The sequence below is a fragment of the Sander vitreus genome, chromosome 11 (assembly GCF_031162955.1).
Source record: "Sander vitreus isolate 19-12246 chromosome 11, sanVit1, whole genome shotgun sequence".
In the NCBI taxonomy this organism is placed as follows: domain Eukaryota; kingdom Metazoa; phylum Chordata; class Actinopteri; order Perciformes; family Percidae; genus Sander; species Sander vitreus.
This window is the reverse complement of record NC_135865.1, coordinates 19,721,572-19,736,026: the sequence shown is the minus strand read 5'-3', so window position 1 is coordinate 19,736,026 and position 14,455 is coordinate 19,721,572. Positions and strand designations below refer to the sequence as shown.

The 14,455-nt window shown below is 39.4% G+C and overlaps 1 protein-coding gene across 1 annotated transcript; it reads left to right on the top strand.

Annotated features, from left to right (window-relative positions):
• Nucleotides 1-3,642: 3,642 nt before the first annotated feature.
• slc9a2 (solute carrier family 9 member 2) lies at nt 3,643-14,077 on the top strand. Its single transcript, XM_078262190.1, has 13 exons — nt 3,643-4,195; nt 4,325-4,539; nt 4,629-4,877; nt 6,417-6,667; nt 6,761-6,978; nt 7,979-8,178; nt 8,633-8,722; nt 8,814-8,884; nt 10,636-10,803; nt 10,912-11,017; nt 12,160-12,276; nt 12,529-12,616; nt 13,489-14,077. The coding sequence occupies exons 1-13, from the start codon at nt 3,928-3,930 to the stop codon at nt 13,905-13,907; spliced, it is 2,460 nt and encodes an 819-aa protein (XP_078118316.1). The 5' UTR covers nt 3,643-3,927; the 3' UTR covers nt 13,908-14,077.
• Nucleotides 14,078-14,455: the final 378 nt, after the last annotated feature.

Below are 14,455 nucleotides of genomic sequence, written 5' to 3'. Positions count from 1 at the left end.
ACTTTCAAAATTATTTCTAAACCAAGAGATACATCCACTGCATTTTTTTTTTTTTTTAAATGAATGTTATTATTGAAAAATTGGAATGATAAAATAAAAACTAACAATGGCCATGTCGTGGGACAGCTGTCCTTGGGGTGTTTATGTCTGTTTTCTCTCTCTCCTTTTCCCTCTCTGTGTCTGTTTTTTTGCGGCGCAATGTAGGTCAAGGGGCGTGGCCGGACGATCTACCTACCTGCACTGCTGCTGGCGATTCTTCATCACATCTGCTCAGCTGTTGCAGATCCTCGTAATCACGGCTGCAGTATTTAGCCCGGTTGGAACGTGCATTCGGCGTCAGATTCGTTACGATTACCATAGTGGTAACTTGGCTCTCAGTTGTTGTACTACGTTGTAACTCCTGTAAGGTTTTTTTTGGCCTTTCTTTTTGTTCCTCGTGCTCCGTACTGATCTGTTCCTCCTCTCTTGATTCAGACCGACACTACTACACCTGTTTGCCGTTTGCCGCTGTTCTACCAGCTCCTCGCCTCTCTGCCGGGATCCCTGTGAGCGTTTTGGACACACTACACTCTGCTTCGCCCGCTGCTATCCTGTCCCCACCACCAGCGCTGCAAGCTGTCCCTGTCTGCGTTGCCTTTTTTGTGATCATTCATTAAAAGACACTTTAAACTTCCTCTCTGTGTCCGTGTCGTGATCCTCTGTGTTCTGGGTCATAGCCACAGCCTTAAAAGGCCATTCAGCATTTTTCTTATGGAACAGTTACTTTGTATGTAGATAATTGTTTTTCTGTATTTATTGTTTATTATATATCAATAAACATGTTTGTTTGTTTGTTTATGTACGCACCTTTCACCAAGGCAAATTCCACAGTTTGTAGTCAGAATGATATACTAAGTTAAAAGTTTGACATGATAGCTCTTATGGGAAACTCTACTATTATGGGATAATATATTTCGTCATTACAACATTAAGTCTTTATTGATTTTTTTCCTTCTTAGTGGAAATGGGCTTTCATGCTGAGAACAGAATCAGACTAAAGGTCTAATGATGCTGCAGAATTCACTTTTAACGTGATCGGTGCTGAATTTTAGAGGTAAACTGGTTAAAGATTGTCGCATAATATAAGTCAAGAAATGGGATATATGTTTTCATTTTTTACAGTACATTTTGAAATGGTCACACTATAGCCTACCAATTACCTCTGCGGTCTGTAACTTATAAACCACTTTAGATAAATCAGGAAAACTGTGTGTTAACCCTTTATAGGGCACTCATTGAAATCTTTGGAAATTGTAACCTCAGAAAGCTAATGGGGGATGGTACAGGACATTTAAAAAAAAAATATTTTTCATCTTTGCATTACAAATCAAGGTCAATGAAGTTACCACATATGAGCACTTGCTCGTCTAGGGTAAAAAAAAATTACCGAGCGTGAATTTAAAAAAATATGAGAAAAACACAAACTGCAAGGAACATTTATTTGGAGACATCTCTGTCTTGGGGTAGGCTACTGATACTGGCTTGACTGTCATACAAGAAATACATTTAACATCATAACTAAACATGGTAAGTTGATGTAACTCACAAATTATTTGGTTGAATAGTTGTGTTAAAAATTTGAGATTGTTGTTATTTGCATAGCATTTCTAAAAATCAGAGTTGGCTTAATATTGACTTAAAAACATATTCCTTTTGCAGCTGTCTGCTCGGCTCTTTTATGGGGAGAGGGATACCGTTGTTGTTCCCGTAAACCCTGCCATCAGCGATGATGATGATAGCTCAGAGGAAGAAGACAACCATGTGGCAGATCCCGACTTCCTTCCACCCACCCACAACCTGGACATTGATGGCCCCTCTGCCAAAAGGAAGTGCGTGCGCCCTGCAGTGGAGGTTCTTGTAGATGAGGACCTGGACAAAAATGATGACAATCAAGAGCCGGCACCAACGGCAAAGAGGCCCACCAACAAAAAGAAGCCAGAACCCCGGGAACCTGAACCAGGATGAAATTATGAGTCACAAAGTTCATAATTTCATCATCAGTGGTGGCAAAGGTGATGTTGATGTTCATCTGGGTTGCATATAAATTGGTTTGATATGTTATGTGTGAGATTACTTCACGACTTAAGTACCTGCTGAAGTACCTGGATGAAGTCAGGGGGAATGTGCTGGTATTCAGGCAGGGGTGGGTCGCCCTCTGCCAGAGGGTTCCCGAGGTTCTGGCTTCCTTTTGTTGGTGGGCCAACAACAACGGTATCCCTCTCCCCATAAAAGAGCCGAGCAGACAGCTGCAAAAGGAATATGTTTTTAAGTCAATATTAAGCCAACTCTGATTTATTTGTTAAGGAAAACAGTAACAGTGTAATGTAGATCTACTGGAAGTATTGACATAGAAAATATAAAAACACGATAAAAACAGAAAAATCTATTATAATTACTGTTAGTACCACTTATATTTTGCTCATAATTGTGTTTTATCACAAACCAATATTGAGTAATTAAAATCAATTCACACAGTACAAGGCCTCACACTAACAATAAGCACCTGTGTATGCCATTTAATCATAATAAAAAACATACATTCATAAGACATATGTCTAAAAATGGACACTTGTGCCACTCATGCTAGTCTTAGGTGAACGGGGCATATGATCAAATATGGTGCATTTAGCTTTCAGCCAAACATTAAGCTAATTTTAAGAAATGCTGTGCAAATAACAACAATCTCAATCTTTAACACAACTATTCAACCAAATAATGTGTGCGTTACATCAACTTACCATGTTTAGTTATGATGTTATTACCATAGCTGTGGGAGAAGCCAGGTTAAAAAAAAGCAATATTTATGATTTCTGCAAGATGGCTGTTTGAGGTGCTCCAGGCCACTGCTGATTGGTCAGATGCCATGATGTCAATATCTGTCAGATAGCTTGATCTCCCCTGATTGGCAAAGAGAAAACCACATGACTCCACAACTCCAAATGGAGGCAGGGGGAGGGTATTTTGAATGTGTGCGGAGATGACTAAATATGGTTACTTGCCCAGAGTTTTTCAAGGAAATGTGATTATATAGCCTTCATTCCATTTCATATTGCCTTTGTATTATATTTTATGTTTTTTTTTCCTAATTATGTATTAAATGCCCTTTTTTAAATTATATATATATATATATATATATTTCAATTTTGTTATTGTTATTATTATTATTATTTATTATATATATATATATATATATATATATATATATATATATATATATATTCTATTTATTTTATTAAGTAAGGTTGTAATGTTCCCTGGTTGGAAATCATTATTTTTGTGTGTATTATGCTGAACTGTTCAAACACTATACTACATGTTTGTAAAGTTTTGCAAATAAAAAAAATAAATAAAATATATATATATATATATATATATATATATATATATATATATATATATATATATATATATATATATATATATATATATATATATATATATATATATATGGTTACTTGCCCCATAAAGGGTTAATAGACAGTATTAACCGAAACCCAAGGGTGGCCCCACCCTTTTTTTTTTATCTGCATCAGGTGACACCCAATCGCCTCGGGGCCGCGCCCAACCTGTCTCGGAATTCGTGGACGCACAGCAGCAGGTAAACGACAGGTGTGTTGTCCTGCAATTGAAGTAGACCCACCCGGACCACAACTGTGAGCTCTAAAGACAAGTTCATTAAGGATGTACTGTTGCAGATGGAGTAAGAACAGGCGAGAACATTAATAATATGATACATGTTTGTATCATTTTTGTTATTAATTTTTGTTTTGTAAGAAGCTGAGTTTGTTCTCAAATCAACTGCTTTTCGGCTGTGAAGTTGGATGGAGTGATTGATATTTCCATCGATCTGGTTTACTGTGTAGGGCGGCTGTGGGGTTTTTGTGCACAATGGATTCAAGCATTACAAGGCGAACAGGAGTTTTACTCATTATTTTCACATTTTTAAGTCTTCTGCACGACTCTAGCGGGAAAATCCCAACCCAACCAACCGGCGGCAGTGTCACGATTTTGCCCCCGGTTAACCCCGATAATGCCCCCCAGGCCTATCCAGACACGGTAAAGGAAAATATGCCAGTGTTTACAATGAATTACCAAAGAATACAGTTACCATTTGAGATTACTCTTTGGGTTTTGCTGGCTTCATTCGCAAAGATTGGTGAGTAACAGTAACATATGCTGAAACTGGTGATTTTATTGACACTGAGATCAAATTAGCTGATTATTTTATCAGTAATAGGTGTGACCTTTTCATAGAACTAAAGTTAGCCTACATCTCTTTTTTCAGGTTTCCATGTGTACCACAAGATCACCATCTGGGTGCCAGAGTCATGCCTTCTGATCAGCATTGGTCTGATAGTGGGTGGCATCATGCACTCTGTCCATGAGAAGCCCCCTGCTGTGCTCTCCAGAAATGTCTTCTTCCTCTACATGCTGCCCCCGATTGTCCTCGACTCGGGCTACTTCATGCCAACCAGGCCTTTCTTTGAGAACATCGGCACGGTCTGTTACAAAACCACAGTTTCCTAAAACAGATTCAACATCTTGTTCTCACATAAAGACAATATGACATTTTCTTTCTGTGTTTGCAGGTGTTGTGGTTCGCAGTGGTGGGGACTCTGTGGAACAGCATCGGCATTGGCGTGTCTCTGTTTGCCATATGCCAGATTGAGGCGTTTGGTGTGCAGGACATCAACCTCCAGGAGAACCTGCTGTTTGCCACCATCATCTCGGCCGTGGACCCTGTGGCCGTGCTGAGCGTGTTTGAGGACGTGTCTGTGAATGAGCAGCTGTACATCGTGGTGTTTGGAGAATGCATCTTCAATGATGTTGTCACTGTGGTGAGTGGGCTGAGGCAGAGGCTATGAAAGTGTTTGACTTTTTGCAGGTTAGTGGGACAGTTGTTGTTAAACAGATGTGTCCACAGGCCTGAGCCGTGTATCTTAGGAAGTTTGCTAGCTCAGATACCGCCAAACCAATTTCTGAGGTCACTGTTGCATTTGATAGACACTTTAATTGATCCCCAAGGGGAAATTTGAGGGAAACCATCTCTACGTACACGTCTGTAGACAGCATCGCCTGGAGCTTGACTGAACCAAGCTCATGCTCAAATTCCTTCCCTCACTCTTTTCTTTTTGGGTTCAAACACACCCATCCAGCTACAATGACATGCTCTTAGCTTTGATGTTGCAACCCTTTTGTTTAGTTCACAGTAGTGGAGCTGATACAGAAAATGAGGACAAACATTTACCCAGGAGACTGGGAAAGCCATGGCATGGTCAGGACAGAGAGCTCTTTGTTGCAGAATTGCACCCATCAAACAAGATGTAATATTTGCCAAAAGTAGAAATACTTTCGGTGAGAACTGCAGTCACTAGTTAGGTGGAAGGTGACAGTTGGAGAGGACCCATCAAACTTCAGTAGGATCCTATTATTAAAACGTGGGGTCCCAGAGTTTCTAGCTCCGCCCTTGAGTGCAAGTGCCAGGTTATGATGAACTTCAATATGCAAATTTAAAACAGGGAACTATTGCTGCCATACTCTACATACAGTACATATCTGCTTTAATTAAATGTTTAAAAGGCTCCTGTTCGACTTGTCTCTGATTTTTCAATGGTGTGTTAACCCTTGTGTCTGACAGGCTCATCTCAGAGCAGAAAAGTCACTTTAAAGGATAGGTCAGTGATGTTCTATATTAAAAAAAAAAATACACCAGCAAGCCACACTAGATGACATATTTCTGCTGACAATATAGCACCCCAAAATAAAACTACAGTGCACCGCTGTTATAGGAAGTAATGTCAGTCCTTCCAGAAAAATGCAGAGTTTTTTTGTGATTATTGTAGGCAAAAATCCTTGATTATGCGGCACGTTTTCTTAAAAAATGCGATGGAATATGCGGGATATTTAGGCAATTTTATGCAATGAAATTGCGGGAACTTGCAAAATTTGCAGGAACTTGCAAAAACTGTGGTTTCATCATGGCTTCATGGCGGGGTTTGCAGCTTTTTGATGATGTTCACATCGCGCAATTACGTCACTTCATAACGTTTCCATGGCAACAGGGGAAAAGGGCTGCTCTTGTGTGAAGTAAACGCAAAATTTTTCAACTTTCTGCTAAGATATGTAAGTTTTTGCAATGAAAATGCGGGGATTATAAAATCATGCAAGCCCCGCATATTTTGCTATTTATGCGGCGAAAGTGCGGCGTATTTGAAAAAATGTGGCCCCCGCATAAATATGCGGACTTTGGCTGATTATGCATTGAATTATGCGATCGCATAATCACGTTTTTCCGGAGGGACTGTAATATAGCCTTTTAAAAAATTAAAGAAAAAAAAAGTGGGGTGGTGTTTGACTGTATATGTGCTTGTTTACAGGTGTTGTACAACATGTTCAACTTTGTGACGTTGATGCCAGAGGTGGAGCCAGTGGATGTTTTCCTCGGGGTGGGGAGTTTCTTTGTGGTGGGGCTCGGTGGGATGGGTTTCGGCATTCTATTTGGCTTCGTGGCCGCCTTCACCACAAGATTCACCTTCAAGGTCCGAGAAATCGAGCCACTCTTCATATTCTTGTACAGCTACCTGGCCTATCTGGTTGCTGAGCTCTTCAACATTTCATCCATCATGGCGTGAGTAGATTTAAAAAAATGTTCCAGGTTAAAATATTTAAAGCTAGAAGAATACAGCGAAAACACATCTGCAGTTTATGTTTTTTTCTGCAGCATTGTGACCTGTGCTCTCACCATGAAGTACTACGTGGAGGAAAATGTGTCCCAGCGTTCCTGCACAACCATCCGCCATGTTGTCAAGATGCTTGGCTCCATCTCAGAGACGCTCATCTTCTTCTTCCTGGGGGTCGTCACCATAACAACAGACCATGAGTGGAACTGGGGCTACATCCTGTTCACATTGCTGTTTGCTTTTGTATGGAGAGGTCTCGGTAAGGAGAGGACACGGGGTGTCTGTGTCATGTTGGAGGTCAGGTTTTGTTTGTTTTGGCGTCTTTCACTCTTGTTGCAGGATTAAAGTTACCCTGTGGAGCTTTTGACCTCTAGTAGTGCTATGAAGCATGTTTTTATGAGTTTGTTTTAATGAACCCATTGGTTTCACACCGTCGCACTAATCACAATATGCAATAATGCACCAACAAAAGAAGGGAAGAAAAAGACTGCTATTAAGCAAACATGGATGTAAACAGTGCTTGTCAGACTTCGAAGACACCAAATGCATTTATGTAAATAACCCTGAATGTAAACATAAATAACTTTTGGTTGCCTCCATAGCTATGAGCTGAGAGCCCGATAAAATATCAAAATACTGTATAAAACTTTTAAGAGTAGCTAAACCCCCCTCCCCCCCATGTTTTTGCTGACATCTCCTTGCTGTAGTTATGTAACAAAGCACACTGAAACAGGCTTGATACTTTGAAACAGAGAGGGCAGCAAAACACTTTTTTTCAGCCTGGTGTTATGTTGCTCTTTAAAGTGCTCATATTATGCTCATTTTCAGGTTCATAATTGTATTTTGAGGTTGTACCAGAATAGCTGGACAGCTCGACTAGCAGCTAGGCGAGCATTGTAACGTGTGTTACAAAGTGACGCATGTTTGTCACAGAAGTAAAGGCTGGACTACAATAGAGCTGTTTGGAGCAGTTTGTGAACCGTGTTTTCTCTGGAAGATGGTAAGTGCCTTTGGGGTGGACTTTGGGCTTTTTCACTTTGTAAACCTATTACGTGCACAAAAAGATGTATAACACAATAAAGGAAAGGGGGAAAAAGGCAAAAAAAAAGCATAATATGAGCACTTTAAAGCTGCATTTATTGATCTATTTGTGATTCTTTTGTTTATCACTTGGGGACGCAGAAAAGCTGTAAACACAACATATATTAGTTAGTGCAGCTTCAAATAACATCCTGACATTGTTCTTTCTTTCTTCCCAGGTGTCTTGGTGCTGACTCAGATCATTAACCCTTTCCGCACCATCCCATTTAACTTTAAAGATCAATTTGGTCTGGCCTACGGTGGTCTGCGAGGTGCAATTTCCTTCGCCTTGGCCTTCACTCTTCCTGAAAACATTGTCCGCAGGCAGCTTTTCGTCACTGCCACCATTGTTATCATCCTATTCACTGTCTTTCTTCAGGTAAGGGAGTGTCTGTGTATATTTTAAAACATTTAACACAGTTTGCTGCGAATCATTCATGTCTTTTGTGTGTGTGTGTGTGTGTCTGGTCTTAGTAGTAGAACTAGTTGAATCAAATAGAAAAATAGTCTTAGTCAGAAAGAAACAGACTGACGTCCTGTGTCATGATTTTCCTTGGAACACACCACATGATTTAAAGTCCAGATCAGAATTGATTTCATTATCTAATAAGTTGTGCAGGTTTTGGATATAATGATCTTGCATTCCAACTCAATGTCGGACCAATGTCCGATCAAAATGCCATCTTTGTCCACCAAAACAACTGGAAGCTGTTGCAAGGACTCTGGATTATGTACCTTCTACTTTAATTAATGCCCAATATTTTGAAAGTAAAAGTCTTCAGTCTTTTTCTTGGTTCTGTTGAATCTGTGATCTTTCCTTCTGTCCTCCACAGGGCATCAGTATTCGACCTTTGATTGAGTTCATCAATGTCCGCAGAACCAACCGCAATCTTGACACTATCAACGTAGAGATTAACTACAGGGTATGCTACAGATTGTAGATGTAAATGTGGTAGAGGGATGTATGTTTTTTTTTTGTGAACAGTTTGTTAACATGTCTCACTTTGCTCTCAGCTCATGGAGCACACAGTAGCTGGCATTGAGGACCTCTGTGGACAGTGGGGCCACTTTTACTGGAAGGACAAGTAAGAACGTCTCTCTCATCCTGTCTGCTCAACAAAAATCCATTACCATATACATTCAAGAGTAGCCTACAAAATGTACACATTACTCACTTAATCTTAAACTACTCATCGCTTCATATCGCTAAATTTGAAGAGAAATAATCTGCAGTGAAACTGGAAGAGATATGGCAGTTTCATTTTACCTGCTCTTAGTTTCCTTCTTTGTTTTGTTTGACAATGCTATTGTTCACTCCGGGACTGTGTGGGAATGTTGACTAATCACACTTGGTGTCGAGTTCAGCTTCCACCATTGGCAGTGACAGAGATGGGTTTTTTTCTAGAGCTCTGATTTGTTTTACTTAGTTCTTCTGAATCTTTTACCCTCACAGTATTTGCATTACATGAATGCATTATATTACCACAGTATTCTAGTAGTTTGGTGTTTTGGTGCATAGTTACCTGCTACAGCTAAAAACTGTTTTTTATGAAGACAGTTTTCTATCTTCAGCTATTACCTTTGCACAATTCCATTGTTTATAGCTTTGAAATTTTTTTCATTTTGTCATTGTTTTATTATTATTCATTAAAATGTCTTCATTTTTTTGTGAAAAACCCAAATTAGGTTGTTAGGTTTATGTCCACACTGTAGACTCAAAAAGATTGATGTCTGAGTGAGAATGTATTAATTGTGACAATTACTTACCAGAGGAAATTACTTGCACCTACTGTTACAAACGTATTTGGTTTGGAGTGTAGTTTCTGTGGGCATTTTAAACAAAAACACATTTCAAATGAATTACAGTAAGTTTTGACATTTTAAATGTGATTGAACACACTTCCTCCTCTTCCTTTAATCTCCACTGCTTACACTACTCCCTTTATCTGATGCCTTTTTTTCTCTCCAGTGTTCTTTCTCTTCGTTGTAGCTTTATTTATACACTCTTAATGGTTTTCCCGTGAGTTGGGTTCCTCATGAATGCAAATTTTAGGTTGGATTAACTAAGCTTTAAAGGCAGGCGTTTGTTAATAATATCCATATTGGGTGAACAGTGACAGTGTAGCCCTTTTTCAACACAGCCCGTCAGCTTTAGGACAATCTAGCAGGACAATGATCCTAAACTTGCAAATAGCCAACAGTCGGATGTCTTTGATTGATCAGGTCAGTCACGTGTCCTCAATCCCATTGATCATGCGTTTCATTACTGAAGATCAGACTTAATGCAAAAAGCCTCTAAAACAAGCAAGAAGTGCAGATGGCTGCATTACCATGGAAGATATCAAGCGTCCGCTGATGGATGTGGGTCAGAGGTTTCAGCCCATCACCAACTGCAAAATATTAGAAAATAAAATAAATACAAATAAATAATTTACAAAAATACTATATACTGTAAACTTTTACTATACATAAAATGAAGCATGAAAAAAACAAAAAACATAACTATAACATGTAAAAGATACGCAGTTAGTAGACAAGAAAGTTGCAATAAAAAAGTTAAAGTACAAACATTACACTCTACACTCTATATAATATTTGATATTGTGATACAAAGAAGTATTGTTTGTGTAGCCAGAGCCTAATATAGTTTATTCTTTTGTGTAATAGACCTTGATTGTTGTCAGAAACTATTAAAAACGCATCAATGAGCCGCACCGGTAGTGCTGGGTGTCATGTTCCTTCATTAGGAACGCACTGTTGGTTTTGATCTCAGATATCTCTATTTCACACAAGCTGTCCACCCTAACCAATGTAATCCCCTTTCTCTCCATGTCAGGTTTTTGAAGTTTAACAATCGAATCCTGCGGAAAATCCTGATCCGAGACAACCAGGCCGAGTCCCGTATTGTGGCGCTGTACAAGAGGCTGGAATTGCAGAACGCCATGGAGATCCTGGACAATGTGTCTGGAGACATCAGCGCTACTCCGTCCATCGTCTCTCTCTAGTATGAAACCTTCATCATGTCTCTCTGTTTCTGGGACGATCACACTACCTCCTGTCTGTTCAGATCAAAGGGATTAGAGAAAGTAATCTGTTTTCATCTGTCTTTTAGTGAGGAAAAGAAAAGCTCTGCTAAGCCTAAGAAGAAGTTCCTGGCTACTGACGTGAAGAACATGCATGACATCCTGTCCAAGAACATGTACAAGATCAGGCAACGGGTGAGATATGAAATCTTCTTGCAGAATAACAGCTGTGTGCACACCATTCTGCTTTTTTTCTCCATTCCCTTCCTCTCTTATCAAACATCACAGTGGTGGAAAGTAACAAATTATTCAAGTACCATATTTCAGTACAGTTTTGAGACATTTGTATACAGTATCTATGTTATTATTTATACTTCTATTTCATTAATCTTCAGGGGAAAAATCTGTTCATTTAAAATACTTTTTTTTACTAAATTTTTACTAGTCCTATTCAAAAAACATATATGTATTAAATAAAATGCAAATATTAAAACAGGGGTTTCCTTGAATAGAGTTTCATTTGAATAACTCATTCAAAGATTAGGAGAAAAAAAAAGTCATACAAATTTCAGCAGGAGCACTTTTTCTTCTCCACATGCAGATACGCTTTGATGTGTAGACAAATGGGGAGCATGTGCTTCTGTTCTTGAGTAGTAGATTGTCTGTCTGATTATCTTAATAGCCCCTTTCTTCAAGTCTCTCACACTGTATGTCTCTCACACAAACCCTGCGTCAACTTCTGCCTGTGATGTTATTTGTTTTACCATTTGACATCCGGAGCAGTTCATTCGGCTGGTCTCATGTGCCCTTTTTAATCTCACATCATGTTAGAGATGTTGCATTTAACAACAGTGTGTTTTTATTTATTTATTATTATTATTATCACTTTACTAGATGAAAATGCAAATTGTAATGTTAACAGAACTGAATATTAAATTGGCTTCTATTCTGTCTGATCATGACGACATCTTGCGAAAATACATGCATGCATTGCATTATGTTGACAGGACACAATGGCAACCTTTTCAGAGTGTTTGAAATGTTTGTTTTAGGTCTAACCTTATAGCTGCAGGACAGAAAGATCTATGTTAAGAGTGACAACAACGGGTCCAAACAGACACATGGTGTATCAGACAGGTGTAGCCAGTTTTGGTTGAGTAATCTGAGCTTTAGGGAACACATTTTTTAACTGTCTGTTTTAGATGAGGTTACCTTGCGGTGAAATCATTGTGGCAGCCTGTAGGCTCACACTTGTGAATTTACTACAGATAGAGCTGGAAACATCTAATTTGCTGTGTTATGCTGTATCTTGTACCTTTTTTGTTCTCTTTAACTAGACGGTGTCATACACAAATAAGCATGCCCTGCCTAACGACAGCCACAGCAGAGAGATATTGATAAGACGCCACAACACCATCCGCTGCAGCCTCCGACCTGGCAGCTTTCAGTTATCGGTAAGTAAGAAAGCTCTGTAACTGGGGCTGGTTTTGACTTAAGGTATTACATGAGCTACAAACAGTACGTTCTTAGTGTCTTCGTTAAAAGTAAGGAAGTGAGAGCAGAGTTGAACCTTGTGAGAAATATGTTACTTATCTTTCAAAGTGTTCCAAATTAAACGTGGTTCACTTTCTTTATCCCATCTCTCATTCATTATTCTCTTGCCAATTTTTTCACTCTGCAGTTTTATTCCCATATTTTATTGTCAGATGGTGCCCAAATCCCACAAATACTTCTCTCTTCCTGCTGGGAAAAATCTGGACACAAAATTCCCTCCTGGGAGGCAAAGCTATACAGGTACGCTTCTCAAACTACTTTTAACCACTAAACATCCATTTTTTTCTCCTCCCTTTTTTAAGTAGATTTAAAGTTGGAATAATCATCGTAAACACAAGATTCACTTAAGTTTTCTTTCCAGAGCTTTTAGACCGCCTTTTTCAAAAATAGAACTTGCTCAGGTGTGTGTGTATCAGCAAACTAGCAAACTTGTTCTAGCTCTCCATTTAAGCTGCAGTATATGATGCGCACACTGAGTGAAATATTCAAATCCAAGACATTTTTAGCCATCCTAGCAGTGTGGCTCTTGGGATGGCAATTGGCCAGTGACATGTTGTACAAACATGTAAGTATCTGCACAAGATGCATTTTAACGTTTGTGATTCCCTGACTTTTCCTCCAGCGTCATCATCAGGTCAACTTCTCTTTACTTTAGTTTATGTTATATAGCTTATATAACTGCAAAACTATTGCAACTATTACATTCCCATCCGCCTCAGCTGTACTCTTACCATGCTGAAGTTAGCATTTAGATCAAAGCTGTGCATAAGTACACCCTCACAGACGTTGGCACCATTCCAGCTGTCCTGTGTATTATTTGATACACCTTTCCAAAAATCATCTTGTTTGGTATCTTTTGGAACTTTGAGAACTCCACTAGAATTTCAAATAAAGTTATGTAGATTTGAACGTTTGGCTGCACAAAATAAGTTTGTCACGACTGATCCAGCAGCAGGTTAGCGAGTTTTACTGGGTAAAACTCTGTGCCCACATTAATTTCCTCATTCATCAAGGACTTTTTTTCAGTGTTACTTACATGCAATTGTGCAATTGCATAATTCCATTCACTAAAAGTTTCCGTACAATTTTACTATTTTCTTCACCTGTTCCAGATGACCTGGAAACAATGTCAGAGGTGGTCTACCACTCCAGACCCTCTCGGTTTGGCCAGCCCGCACGCTCCTCTTCCAGAGGCATGATGCCTCTACGCAGGCTGGACACCCTAACGGAGGTGCCCTCTGTTAACATGCTGGATGAAAGCACAGGGGAGGAGAGAGGCAGGTCATGGCGCGGCACGTTCAGAACAAACTCCTCCTCCAGTGATTCCCACATTCCTGCTCCTCACCGTCCATTTCACTCCTCCGTTGAAAATGACAGCAGCTCAGCTTATAACATTAGAAGGGGGCATCAGGAAGTGGAAGAGGAGGAGGAGCAGCAGCCTCCACCTCCAGCCTGGGCTGCTACACCCAGAGACAATGCAGCACAAAACCCTCTGCTCAGACGGCCTCAGTGGAACCCCAAGAAGATGTAAAAGAGCCTCTGGGCTTTCAAGAGCAGCTGGACAGTCATAGACTGAGTCTTAGGTTCTCAAGGAGCACCAGGATCTTTACATACGCCTGTGTTTTTTTTTTTACCGTTTAAAGACCAAGTAAATTAACACTGAAGATTCATTCATTACTTATTAGAGGTAAATCACCCTCCAAAATGAGCCAAAAGGACAGTCATATCTTGGTGTCAGGCACATCAGAAGAACAGTGCACTATAATGAAGGAACTGTATATCAACTCTCAACAGTCTGACAATTTTATCTGTGCAGTTCACACCAAATGCGATCTTCATTGTTTTATCTTCCCATAGAATTTTTAAAGACAATGTAATTTAAATGATTTTATTTGAATAATTATTTCTTTGTCCTCAGATGTAAATATTTACATATTTTGTACTTTTGTATTGTCTATTGTTTGTGACAGGTGTATGATTGTGGATACAAGTTTTTTTTATATAGGCCATACATGTTTAACGTTAGAAACTATTGCTGTGCAGTACAAAGTACTCTTGGGACTACACTGATGGACCTCA

Bases quoted from the DNA above. Each gene is read 5' to 3' on its own strand.
- slc9a2 (XM_078262190.1), top strand. From the start codon at position 3,928: ATGGATTCAAGCATTACAAGGCGAACAGGAGTTTTACTCATTATTTTC. The intron at 4,540-4,628 runs GTCTGTTACAAA...CTGTGTTTGCAG, and splicing joins TCTTTGAGAACATCGGCACG to GTGTTGTGGTTCGCAGTGGT. The intron at 12,617-13,488 runs GTACGCTTCTCA...CACCTGTTCCAG, and splicing joins TGGGAGGCAAAGCTATACAG to ATGACCTGGAAACAATGTCA.